We start from the raw sequence: 13,012 nt of genomic DNA on the forward strand, positions 1-13,012 counted from the left end.
GTATTTTCAATTACATGCTGTTTCAGATAGTTATCCCTTAATAATTGAATAAAATCCATTTCCTTCCTCACATGTGTCCTCTCCTCCTTCCAATCAATGTTACCATAGTTGAAATTCCCCATAATAATTACCCTCCTTCCACTCATTTCATCAATTTGTTTATGCATACCATCTCCACCATCTATTCCATCACCTGGTCTATAGCAGCACCCAACTGTATATTTTATTCTGCCAGTATCAATCTCACACCAAATAGCCTCAAATGAGCTCCTCTCACTATCCTGCAATACTTCAATTCTCCTTGGCTGCAGTTCATCAGCTATCATCAATAACACCCCTTCCCCAATTTTATTCTCTCTGTCCCTCCTAAACATACTATAACCCACACATTCTATCCCACTAACTATATCATCTTCCGTCAGCCATGTTTCACTAATGCCAATAACCTGTGGCCAGGAAGAGCCAATCAAGGCCAAAAATTCTTCCTTCTTGTTCCTAATACTCCTGGCATTAGTATACATGAATTGCAGTGTTCCCTTTGTCCCACCGCTATCTTGATGCGTTATTCTAAATATCCCATTCCCATTTTTTGTCCTTATTGCTGGCTTAGGTACATTATATACATTTTTACACTCAACTGTCTCACTGATGTCTGGATATCCACTTCCCCCCTTCCTTGGTAGTTCTAGTTTCCCTGGTTCTGCACATCCATTTTCACTTCATTCAGCAACACTTTTTCCAGTCTCCGCACACCAAGTCCATTCAAATGCAGGCCATCCATCTTGTATAAGTCCTTTCGCCCATCAAACTCATTCCACACGTCCACAAATTCCACACCACACCGTCCGCATAACCTGCGCATAATATCATTTGCGATTATGGCCCTCCTTCTAAACTCCTCTCTGTCATACTGTGGTAACAGACTCACCATTCTAACTCTGTCACTCTTTTCTTTCGCTACCTTTAACAATACTTTCAAGTCCTCTCTCATAAAAAATTTATCACCTTTCAATTCATTCGTACCAGCCACAATTGTTATTTCTTTCACCCTCTGTTTTTGCACTCTAATGCTCTCACTTACATCCTTAAATTTCGCACCCGGTAAGTACGATTTAGTTACACTCCCATCTATTACTCATCTTAATAACGAGTTACCATACAACACTCTCCTTCATTTCGGAAACTCGCCCACGCTGTTTATTTACGTTAGCCGAATCACTCTGGAAAGAGTTTTGCAGGTGCTCTAATTGCCGCTGCGCATCTTGTATCACTGCGCGCAGCCTAGCGATCTCACTTCCTACAAATAATTCCTCATTTTTTTTATCATTCAAACCATTTTCTCTTTCTGTATAATTGCTCTCGCTCTTTCTTAGATCACCGCTCACATTGCCATCTTGTACACCACAATTCCCTATCAATCCACTATTTTCACTCGCATTCTGGCTTTCTTCAACCATAACTGTCTCACAACCTGACACATACTTCGACTCCTCACTTTGCATACACTTTCTACAGATTCTCCCACCACTATCACTTTCAATCCATACTCCAGCCTCATTCGGGAATGCATACATTCCACACACATCACATTGGACAAATTCTCTCACATTATAGTTTTTGAACAATGCCGTCGTATTTTTGGACGCCATTATCTTACGTCGCATTGGCGCCATATTCAAATATATGAAACGTATTGTTAAAGACTAAATTAATTTACGGAATTTACACCAAAATCATACAGACACAACAAGCTACCAAATTTAGACAATATTACGTTATGATTTTTAACATATATTCTAATTTCCATTCAAAATTGTACTTAGCTTTCGGGAGCTCCCTGAAAACACGACCGTTCCCCTTGCCCTCTAGCGGCGAATCATGTTAAAATTATATTCTTGATATCTTCTATATAATTTCATTTCTTCCACAATAAGTGAAAGAAATGAAATTAGACTAGACTAAAAAATAAATAAATAAATAAAGACTAAAGTCTTATAAGGATACATCCTCTGTGGATGCTGTTGGCTAGCCCTAGCTGTTGGGCAGGGAGGTCTAAGAATTAACGTTTCACAAATCTCAGGAAGTTTAATACAACCATATTTATGAAGATTAGGCAAGGTTTTTTTTTTTTTAAATAAAATAAAATAAAATCTGCTACTGATTCTAAAAAGAGTCTTTCAAGGTTGTATTTATTGTGATGGAGCATAATATTGTCTGCAACAATTATTATGCTGTAGTGGACTGACTGACCATGCCTACAGCATAATAAACTTTAATAAACTTTAATTCTTAGGCCTCCCATCCAACAATAGCCAATAACACCCATAGAGGTCACACCTCATGACTAGTCTTTATATAGTCCAATTTGATTTCTTCCACTTATTGTTTCTTGTGTTATTACAATTTTAACTTTTTTTTTCCTGAAGTTGTCTCTGTGACAGAGATGAAATACTGAAACAATTAAACCTGCTGTTTAATTATTTCTCCTTGTGCCGTAGCTATTCCATTAAATTGTATTATGAGATTTAACTTTTATTTCTTGCTGTGTAGCAACAGAATATGATAAGCTCAGACAGAATTTATTGATATTGTTACATTATTAAATAACTGTCTTCTAGGTAATCAGTAACAAAGTTTTAACTAAGATATTTAATTGCCAAAAGTGCACAAAGAACATGATTTTAATTCTACAAGAGCATATAATAATTCTATTCAAAATTTCTCAATGGTTAAGTAATCTATGTTTTATTTATTATAGAGTACTTTAATAAAACTTTAACTTAAAAGCTATCTGAAAAAAATAGCTATTACCATTCAACATCACATTCCAGGGTGTTGTTTTCTTCCATCTGAAAATAAATAAATAAATAAATAAATAAATAAATATATATATATATAATATACATTTTTTTAAATCTGCAAGTAATCCTTGCAATAAATAAAGAACACTAATTTTTCCATCTGAGACCAGCTAAAATTTGCCATTCAAGTGCTTCATCTATGTCATCCAAGAATCTGTGAAAAAATACATTTAATAAAACTGAAGATGCTGCTGAATTATTGTTCTAATTTGTAGGACTCTTATATTTATGTTGTTGTTTATTATTATTTGATAGCTTGGTTGAAAAATAAATATGTACTTACTTTCCAAACAAATAAGTTGTGGGTTGGAATCTCATAAGAGGATGGATTTGGAAAAGTTTTTAGGCAGTATAAATGATTTTCATCACCCCAGGTGATAGCAATACCTTGGGTGATGAGCTTGGTAGAAGTGACAGATGGCTAGAAAAAGTAAATATTGGTCTACAGGGCAGGGGTGGGGGGGGGAACTAGATAATTTGGCCCACAGCCCTTTGAGGGTGGACTTCACATAAAAAAAAAAAAAAAAAAATGCAGGCTTCTTCTCTAGGGAGTCCAAGGATTCTTTAAAGGAGGAGCCCATTCTGGTTTGCATAATGCCTATCACATATTGCTTCTCAAATACATTCACCAAATATCACTAACACCAACATAAGCAGAACCGGGACTTTACACCAGATTCCCCCCCCCTCCACACACACACATGCCATGATGCAAGTGTGTGTGTGTGATCCTGGCTTCTTCCTCTGCTGAACTCACCATCTGCCAATGAGACAAAATTTCCCTTCTCCTATTTCTCAAATATTGTTGACTCCATTATTGCTATTTGCAAGTGGATCCTTATCTTCAGTACTCTCTCTCTCTCTTTCTGTCTTCCTCCTCTCTCAACCTGTCCTAAGGGATGGTGGTGGAAAGGGAGGGAACCCCACACAAATAAAAAATAAAAAAAATTAAAAAAAAAAACTATTACTCTCCCAGGTTTTGCATCATCAGCAAATAACTAAATATCCCCTCTTAAGTCTTTTCCTGTACCACTGATATACACAGTGTGTCTGTTAAGTAACAAGATTGATTTTTCACAGGACAGCCCTTCGAATAAAAGTAACAAACATATTGATAGTTTTGACTGCTAGAGTGTGTTGTAATTGCAAGTGCAACTTTTGAGTCAGGTGACACAGCAGTTTTCGTGTGGCAACATTGAAGTAAGGGTGTGTGAGTATAATGTGTCAGAAGTTGCATCATAGAGCAAAGGGCTGTGATAAAATTTTACTGTACTGCTATAGAAGTGTACCAAGACCTAAAAACAGGTTTACAGTGATGATTATCTGAGCCATGCACAGACATTCCACTGGTTTTCAACATTTAAAGAGGGCAAGAAGTCCCTGGAGGATGAACCATGCTATTAACGGTTTTTTTGATGCTGTTGGAATTATCCACTGCAAATTTGTTATTAATGGCACCACAGTAATGATCAGTATTATTTAGAAGTGATGCAATGCATCAGAAAAGAACTGTTCCACAACAACAATTATTTCTGTTGCATAAGAAGGAGCCTGCGCACTGCCCGTGAAGCAGTTTCTAGCTTTGAAGTTGATATGTGTGATCAAACCCCCCCCCTTTCAATCACCAGATTTGGCTCCAACAGACTTTTCCTCTTCCCAAAAGATGAAATGTCTTGAAAGGGTGAGTGCTTCAGCGACATTAAGGAAATTCAACGCAGCGTGACCCAGACACCAAAGAAGGTTCCTGTTCAGGACTTCCACCTTGACTTCGAACACCTGTACGACAGATGTAAACATTGTTCTGTGGAGTGGGAGGGAGATTATTTTGAATCTGTATAACTGACAATTCCAAATATTGGTCTTTGTTTTGATATAATAATTGTTGTCTCATTATTTAAGGGGCACACTTTGTACAAATTAAACAGTAGTGGCCCTAGTATAGAACCCCGAGGTACTCAGCTAGTCCTCCTCATGTTCTCCCAGAATCCATCCACTATATACTACTCTCTGGTGTCTGTCTGTCTTTCAGCTGTCCCATCCATGCTACTAGCTTCATATTCATTCCCACATGCTCCAACTTTTGTAAGTCTTCCATGTGGTATTCTGTCAAAACCCTTGCAAAGTCCAGCAATATCATGGTGTAGCCATTTCCTTTATCCAATTCTGCTGTCATGTTGTTATAAAATGTGAATAAATTACAAAGCCTTGCTGCACACTACAGAGTATCACATCCTTAGCCACTCAATGTTGGGTGGCTAAGGATGTGATACTCTGTAGTGTGCAGCAAGGCTTTGTAATTTATTCACATTTTATATCCTATATGACCTTTTCAGAAGTTTGTAAGTCTCAATCATGCTACTTTGAAAATTGAAAATTTCAGTCTAGAAATTTTAAATGCCTTCACAGTCAGTATTCCACAATCCTAATATCATTTTTAATACCCTCTCCACTGTATCAGAATCACCTCAGAAACCATGAGACCAGACCTGTGCACGATAGTCCAAGTGAGGTCATATCAAGGCCTAGTAAAGAGCCAAAATGACTTTCTTATCTTTATATGTTGGTGTTTTTTTTTTTTTTTTTTCAGCATTGCAATTATCCTCCGAATTGTATTTGCAAGCTTTGCTATATGGTCCTTGAACTTCAAATTCCTATCTAAAACTCCAAGATCCAGTGATCCATTGTTATTCAGTCTTTATATTAATGACATTAGGAAGATTTTGGTAAGTGACATACAGCTATTTGCTGATGATACAAAGATAAGCATTGTATTCAGGAATGTGGCTATATGGTATGCAGCACTTGCAGAATGATTTGAATAGGCTGGAATTGTGGACATGTGAAAATTGACGTTAGCAGTGTTAGTAAATGTGAAGTCATGCACTTAGGTGTGATCAGTTTATGCTAGTCAACTCCCTCAAATATGACAATGGATATCTCATCACACCTAAGTGCATGACTTCACATTTACTAACAGTGCTAACATCAATTTTCACATGTCCCCAATTCCAGCCTATTCAAATCATTCTGCAAGTGCTGCATACCATATAGCCGCATTCTTGAATACAATGCTTATCTTTGTATCATTAGCAAAAAGCTGTATGTCGCTTACCAATTCTTCCTAATGTCATTAATGTAAAGACTGAATAACAATGGATCACTGATTACCCTTAAATCTTGCAGAATGACAATAACCATATACCACTTTTTGAAATGTGTCAGTCAGCCATCTTATCTATGCCAATATTTTATAATCAATGCCATATTCTCCACTTTATGCAACAGTCTTCCATTCTGCATTCTGTCAAAAGCCTGTGCAAAATGCGAAAGTATCATGGTGTAGCAATTCCTCTTGTTTAACTCAATGGTAACATTATAGAATATGAACAATTTGCTGTTTTAAGGATACTTGTGACATAAGACTGAATGATAAATGCACATAAACACAAGAAAGATATTTAATTAACCAAATATTTCGGTCTGGAAATAGCAGACCATCTTCAGTGGTATTTTTAACGATCTATTGTTAGTATTCTAGCTTGTATTTTTTAAAACTGTTCTTGTAATACCACTGAAGATGGTCTGCTATTTCCAGACCAAAATATTTGGTTAATTAAATATCTTTCTTGTGTTTATGTGCATTTATCATTCAGAATACGAACAAGTTGCTCACACATGACCTTCCATTAGTAAACCCATGCCGTTAATTGCAAAGAATAGATTCTTTGTCAATCCATTTCTGTATGCAAGTCACAACCAACTTTCCAAAAATATCGTTAGTGTATACATTAAACAATAATGGTCTAAGTACAGAACCTTTACTTGGACCATAATTGTAATTCAATATTTTGTAATTAACTCAGTAATTAATTCTCTCTGGTCACAACTGAATATCACTGGAAATGGCTTTTGCTTCAAATTTCTCTACCAATTTAGGAGCTCCTAGGTCTACATTCCATGCTATAATCTTGCTCATATATATGTAGGCTGTTCATTAAGTTATAAGACTATATTTATACAGAAAATAGATTACCTTTAATCATCATCATCATTTACATGGTCTTTTTCGAAGTAACTACCGTGAGACGCGATTAGTCCACCTTCTTAAACACATGTGAAGGTCCGTTTTTTGAGAGGTTCTTTCAAAACTGCCTAAGCAGCTTTTACACATGCTTTGTTGCTTTTGAAATGGTGGCCTCTTAGTGGTTTCTTGAGCAGAGGAAACAGCCAGAAATCGCATGGTGCGAGATCAGGACTGTATGGAGGGTGTGGTAGGATATCTATGTTTGTTCTTCTGCAAAACGTCCACTACACCACCAGCAATATGTGGCCTTGCATTATCGTGGTGCAATAAGAAGCCATTCTTCAGCAATGGACGCTTCCTTTTGACGTGCTGTACCATTGTCCGTAAAACATCCACATAGCATGAGCCGTTTACAGTATTCCCAGGTTCTACAGCGTGTTGGTAAACAATGCCTTCGTAGTCAAAAAACATTATGGTCATAACTTTACCAGCCGATTTTACAGTTTTTGCTTTCTTGGGGATAGGCGAAGACGGATGCTTCCATTCACTACTTTGTTGTTTCATTGTAGTCATAGTGATACAACCAAGCTTCATCTACTGTAATGATGCGTTTTAAGAAGTTGCCGCCTTCTTGTTCCAGTCTTTCTTTCCATTCTGTGCACACATCCACTCGATGCTGCATTTGCTCCGGTGTCAAGAGTTTGGGAATCCATCGGGCACAAACACGTTTCAGTCCCAAATGTTCAGCCATGATTGAGTGAACACTTCACACAGAAATATTCAGGACAACATGCAGCTGGCGTACTGTAATTCTGCAATCCTCCTTGATGATAATCGCTGCTGTGTTGATCATTGTCTCTGTGATGAACGTTGAAGGTCTTCCCCTCACGTTCAAGATCGTCCACATTTTGCCTTCCTTCCTTAAAAGTTTTATGCCAGCAAAAAACACTTGCCCTCGACATTGCTTCATCGTGGAAAGCTTCACGTATCATGTTAAAAGTGTCCAATGCCGATTTTTGCAAACGCACACAAAATTTAATCGCATAACGCTGTTCCAAGGACGCTTCCATTTCAACGACTGGTCGTGGCTCGTAGGCGCGCTGAAACAAGCTTGCATTTAGTCACGTGACACTCTGGCACATCAGCCTGTATATGTCATCTATCAACCTCTTTTGTTAATACAGAACATAATAAAACATCTTTATTCCACAGAAATTAATATTGTGATGAGTGGTTTCGCGACAGTAAAATTAGCCTTATTACTTATTGAAGAGCCCTCGTATAAATGATCTTCACACTTCAAACCATATGCATGTGGCCAGTAGATGGCATTGATGTAGGTGATTGATAGTAGAAGTTCTGTGTAGTAGTAGAGACGGGGAGTTGTACAGTAGGTGTCCTCCCACGACGAGTCTTCGGACTCCTTGGAGGTGTCACGAATAATAATAATAATAATATGCATAGTTTGCTGTTCGTGATAAGTACATTTTATTATTCCTATTTATTATTATTATTACTATGCCTTATTCCTCCCAGGCATTTGTATTTGACAAACACTGCAATGCTCTAGCATTCCAAGCCTCAAGATATTCTAGAACTAATCCTTAAACAGTGATCTCCAGAGCATTTTTCAATGGGATGAAGGTAATTTTCTTACTTTCAATACTTAAAAGTCATCTATTTTTGCATGCAAAAAAAGGAAAAAAAAATCTTAGATCATAATTTCTCACTTTTCATAATATCCAGGTCTCTACACACCACCACGTATGTTCTTTTGGGGTTGGCACTTGTCTCTAGTAATTCTTGATACAAATACACCACAAGAAACTTCCTCAGACTACGATAAAACTGACATATTTTTCTGGGATGAACAGGATGTAGTTGAGTCTGAAGAGATGGATAAGTTAAGTGGTGATAAAGGCAACTGAGATGGTTAAGCGTGGGGGAAATCACAATCTACAAGTTGCATGGGCAGGCCCAATTAGAGACCTAAAAGTGAACTGATGTGTTTATTTACAAATGCCAGAAGCAACGTAATAAAAGAGATGAAGTGGTTTCGTTGACTGAGTTTGCCAAGAATTATTGGAATAAGCGAAACATGGTTGGATAACAATGATATTCTGACAGGAGAAAGAGAGGTGATAAGATTGAGACTTACAAACTTCTGAAAGGGTCATACAGGATTTCAATTAATGGAATTTTTCAATTTATAGAGGGTGGGAAAAGGACGAGAGGGTATCCTTGGAAGTTGAGAATGAAGGCAGCCAAGAAGGGTGTGAAGGCTAGATTTTTTCCTCAGAGGGTGGTGTGTGATTGGAATGGACTGCCATTGGATGTTGTGAGTGCAAGCAGTGTGAATGAATTCAAGAATAAGTATGATAGCTGGTGTTGTGTGTGTCTGTGTAGTATGTGGCCTCCCTTGATGAGTCTCTGACTGCCTGGAGGTGTCTCTTAATAATAATATATAATATTTTATTTTCTTTATAATATTTATTTATATATAAATTTATAATATTATTCAGTGTATATTTATGCATTGTAACTCACCAAAGAAATCAGCTGAGCAGGGGAAGCTCAACTTGTCGGCGAAATGCTTACCGTATTCACTCGAATATGACTTGCCCTCGGGTATAACTCGCACCACTGATTTTACTTTACGAAAAAAGACATCAAAATATTACCTCGCACATGAAAAATGTTTAAACACGTTCACTTCGAGGTGATAGTAACTCGTTCTCCACTCGGTTAAAAACACGCCCTCCCCAAAGCCATTATACTGCAGATGCAAGAAAAACAAGTGTAGTTTAATTGTATCCCTGAATAAGGTACAGAGACCTTTGCAGTCTATGTAATATATTTCTCAACAAACAGTGTGATTCATTAGTTAGCGCCGTTTTTATTCCAGCTGTCTCAATTGCACTATTATTGCCCCCTTCCACAGAAACTATGCTGTACAGACTCAAGTCAGCAACTGTGTTTCATTGCAACCATATGTTGCACCAGAAACACAGTATCTAACTAAAAACTATTGTCCAATTTTTCAATTACATGAAATAAGTGTTTATTTTATTGCATTTGAAATTCTCGATGTCATTATAATGACAGATCACAATCACAAAAACTAACTTGAAATAAAATTCTACCAAGAATTTAAACATGCCATATAATTACGATGACTATACATCCTTTATTTAAGAGGACAGTCCTTTATATTTATTTATTTTAGGTTATTCATTGTAGGTTATAGTGTGTTTAGGAGGGACAGAGAAAATAAAATGGGGGGGGGGGGTGTTATTGATGATAGCTGATGAACTGCAGCCAAGGAGAATTGAAGTCGTATTGCAGGATAGTGAAAGGAGCTCATTTGAGGCTATTTGGTGTGAGATTGAGACTGGCAGAATAAAATATACAGTGGGTGCTGCTATAGACCAGGTGATGGAATAGATGGTGGAGATAGTATGCATAAACAAACTGATGAAATGAGTGGAAGGAGGATAATTATTATGGGGGATTTCAACTATGGTAACACTGATTGGAAGGAGGAGAGGACACACGTGAGGAAGGAAATGGATTTTATTAAATTATTAAGGGATAACTATCTGAGACAGCATGTAATTGAAAATACTAGGGGTGTGAGAGTGCTTGACCTGGTAATAGCATCTCACAATTTGACTGTAATGAATATGACCATGTTGCCACCTATTGGTGAGAGTGATCATAAGGTCTTGACCTGGGAGGTGGCTAAAGGTGTGGAATTTTTGATTAAGACAGGGTATATGTGGAATTACCATGCTGGGAAGTATGACAAGCTTAGGAGATTACTTGGATCAGTGCCATGGCATGTACAACTCCAAGGGCTGGACGTCGATAGAGCATGGGAAGTGGTCAAGGAGAATTTACAGGAGGTTACGGCTGATTGCATACCTAGGATCCAAATAGTAAAACAAGTAGGAGTTAAATGGATGAATAACACCATTAAGCTTGAGCTGCAAAAAAAAGAAACAACTGTGGAGGGAATTTAAAGAAAGGGGTGACCTGCAGGCACACGAACGGTATAAAGTGCAGGCCAGAAGGGTAACGAGTGTGGTAAAAACAGCAAAAGCCGATTATGAAAGGAAACTAGCTATGCAAGCAAAAGAGAATCCCAAACAGTTCTTTCAATATCCTGCAAGCAAGAAAAAAATGTACATGGCAAAATGATTTTAAGGAATGACGATGGTAAGGAGGTCACTGAACCAGTCGATATAGTGGAGTTACTGAGCGCGCACTTTGCAAAAGTATATCATCCAGGTGGTGACATTGAAAAATTGAAGGAACCATTAGTTTATATGGGAATTGTGATGAATGAAGTGGAGGTGAATAGTCTATTACAGAAACTTAATGTGAATACATCTGTGGGATTGGATGGTATACCAGCACGGGTCTTGCGTGAAGTGGATAAGTAATTATCAGTGCCCTTGACCATGTTGTTTAATCTGAGTTTCGGATCTGGTTTAGTCCCGAAGCTATGGAAAGAGGGGGAAAATAGTTTCACTGCATAAAGGAGGATCCAAGACTATGGTTGCAAATTACCGACCGATCAGCATATCAGGAGTCGTTGTCAAGGTCTTGGAGAAAGTAGTCAAGCGAAAAATACAGGAATGGATTGATGAAAATGAGATACTGTACAGGGGACAGCATGGCTTTGTGAAGGGTAGATCATGCCTCAGAAACTTGCTCAAGTTTTATAACAGGGTGACGGCTGAACTGGATAAGGGAAATGGGTTTACAGTGACACTGCTGGACCTGGCAAAGGTGTTTGACAGGATAGCACATGGAATTCTAATCCGTAAACTACAACACATGGGAATGGATATAGGGTTGGTCAGATGGATGGTTCATGGAGAGATATCAAAGAGTAGTTTATTCAGGAGTAGGCGGCCTGTGACTAGTGGTGTGCCACAGGGTTCTGTTCTTGGACTACTGCTGTTTAATCTGTTCATTAACGATATAGGGAAGGATCTAAGTGGAACAGTTCATTTGTTCACTGATGATGCAAAGTTGGGTAGGGCGATAGTGAATGCAGAAGATGTCAAAGTCTTGCAGGATGACTTAGATAGATTGGAGTTCTGGACTAAGGAGAATGGATGTCAATTTAATGTGACAAAATGTAAGGTTATGCATTTTGGGGTGAAAAGATTAGCAGCAGTATACCACATTGGTAAAACTGTACTCCAAGAGATTGATGAGGCCAGGGACTTGGGAGTGTTGGTGGATAGGGGGATGAAGTTTAGGGGCCACATTGCGAAAGTAACTAAATCAGCTCATCAACTCACTTGGTTGTTGAAAAATACCTTGCCATGCAGAGACAAGCAAGTTATTGTACCTCTGTACTGAGCCCCGATAAGACGTCATCTCAACTACTGTGCCCAGATTTGGTCACCTCGGTTCCTTCTTGATGGGGAGGAAGTGGAGAGGATCCAGAGGCGAGTGACTAAGATGATAACAGGTCTATGGAATGAACCATATGAGAACAGGTTGAAGATTTGTGGGTTGCAGAAACTAGTTGATAGGCAGAAAAGGGGAGATATGATTGAGACATTCAAATTGCTAAAAGGATTCTATAGGATTAATACAGAGGATATTTTTGAGATCAGGACTGGTGGTGGGAGAACTAGGGAATACCCATGGAAGCTGGGCAAGAGCGTGGTTAGCAGGGGTGTTAGAGCTGGGTTCTTTACTTTTAGAGTGGTAAATGAGTGGAATAAGCTGCCAGAGTCTGTTATGGGTGCTATGACAGTGAGCGAGCTCAAGGCAAGGTATGATAGATACTGTGAGAATGTCGAATAGTTGTGTGGACATGATGTTTAGGGCCTCCCTTGATGAGTCTAAGGACTCCCAGGAGTAGCCCGAAATAATAATAATAATAATAATAATATTTATTTTCTAAAATGGCCATTTTGTCCTTTGTTTTGTGAATTGAAATAGTAAATTGAATATTAATGCCAACATATTTAAAGATGCAAGTCATAAATTTTACCAAACTTGCATTGATTATTTAAATAACTGGGACAGCTGTTTCATGGAAATGGAAGTATTTGAATGGGTCTTAATACGAGAAATCCCTCTGCGGTGAAGTTCGAGGAAA

At 38.0% G+C, this 13,012-nt stretch overlaps 1 protein-coding gene across 1 annotated transcript in view; it reads right to left on the reverse strand.

The window, feature by feature from the left end:
• LOC150105775 (uncharacterized) overlaps window positions 1-13,012 on the reverse strand; it is a 625,951-nt gene that overhangs the window by 608,232 nt on the left and 4,707 nt on the right. The window contains exon 2 of the mRNA XM_090394343.1: window positions 2,812-2,849. Within this exon, the coding sequence (XP_090250469.1) occupies window positions 2,812-2,849 (38 nt within the window). The remainder of the gene's footprint in view (window positions 1-2,811; window positions 2,850-13,012) is intronic.

The sequence above is a fragment of the Typopeltis vanoorti genome, chromosome 6, assembly GCF_054136105.1.
Source record: "Typopeltis vanoorti isolate ZY-2024b chromosome 6, IOZ_Tvanoo_1.0, whole genome shotgun sequence".
NCBI lineage: Eukaryota > Metazoa > Arthropoda > Arachnida > Uropygi > Thelyphonidae > Typopeltis > Typopeltis vanoorti.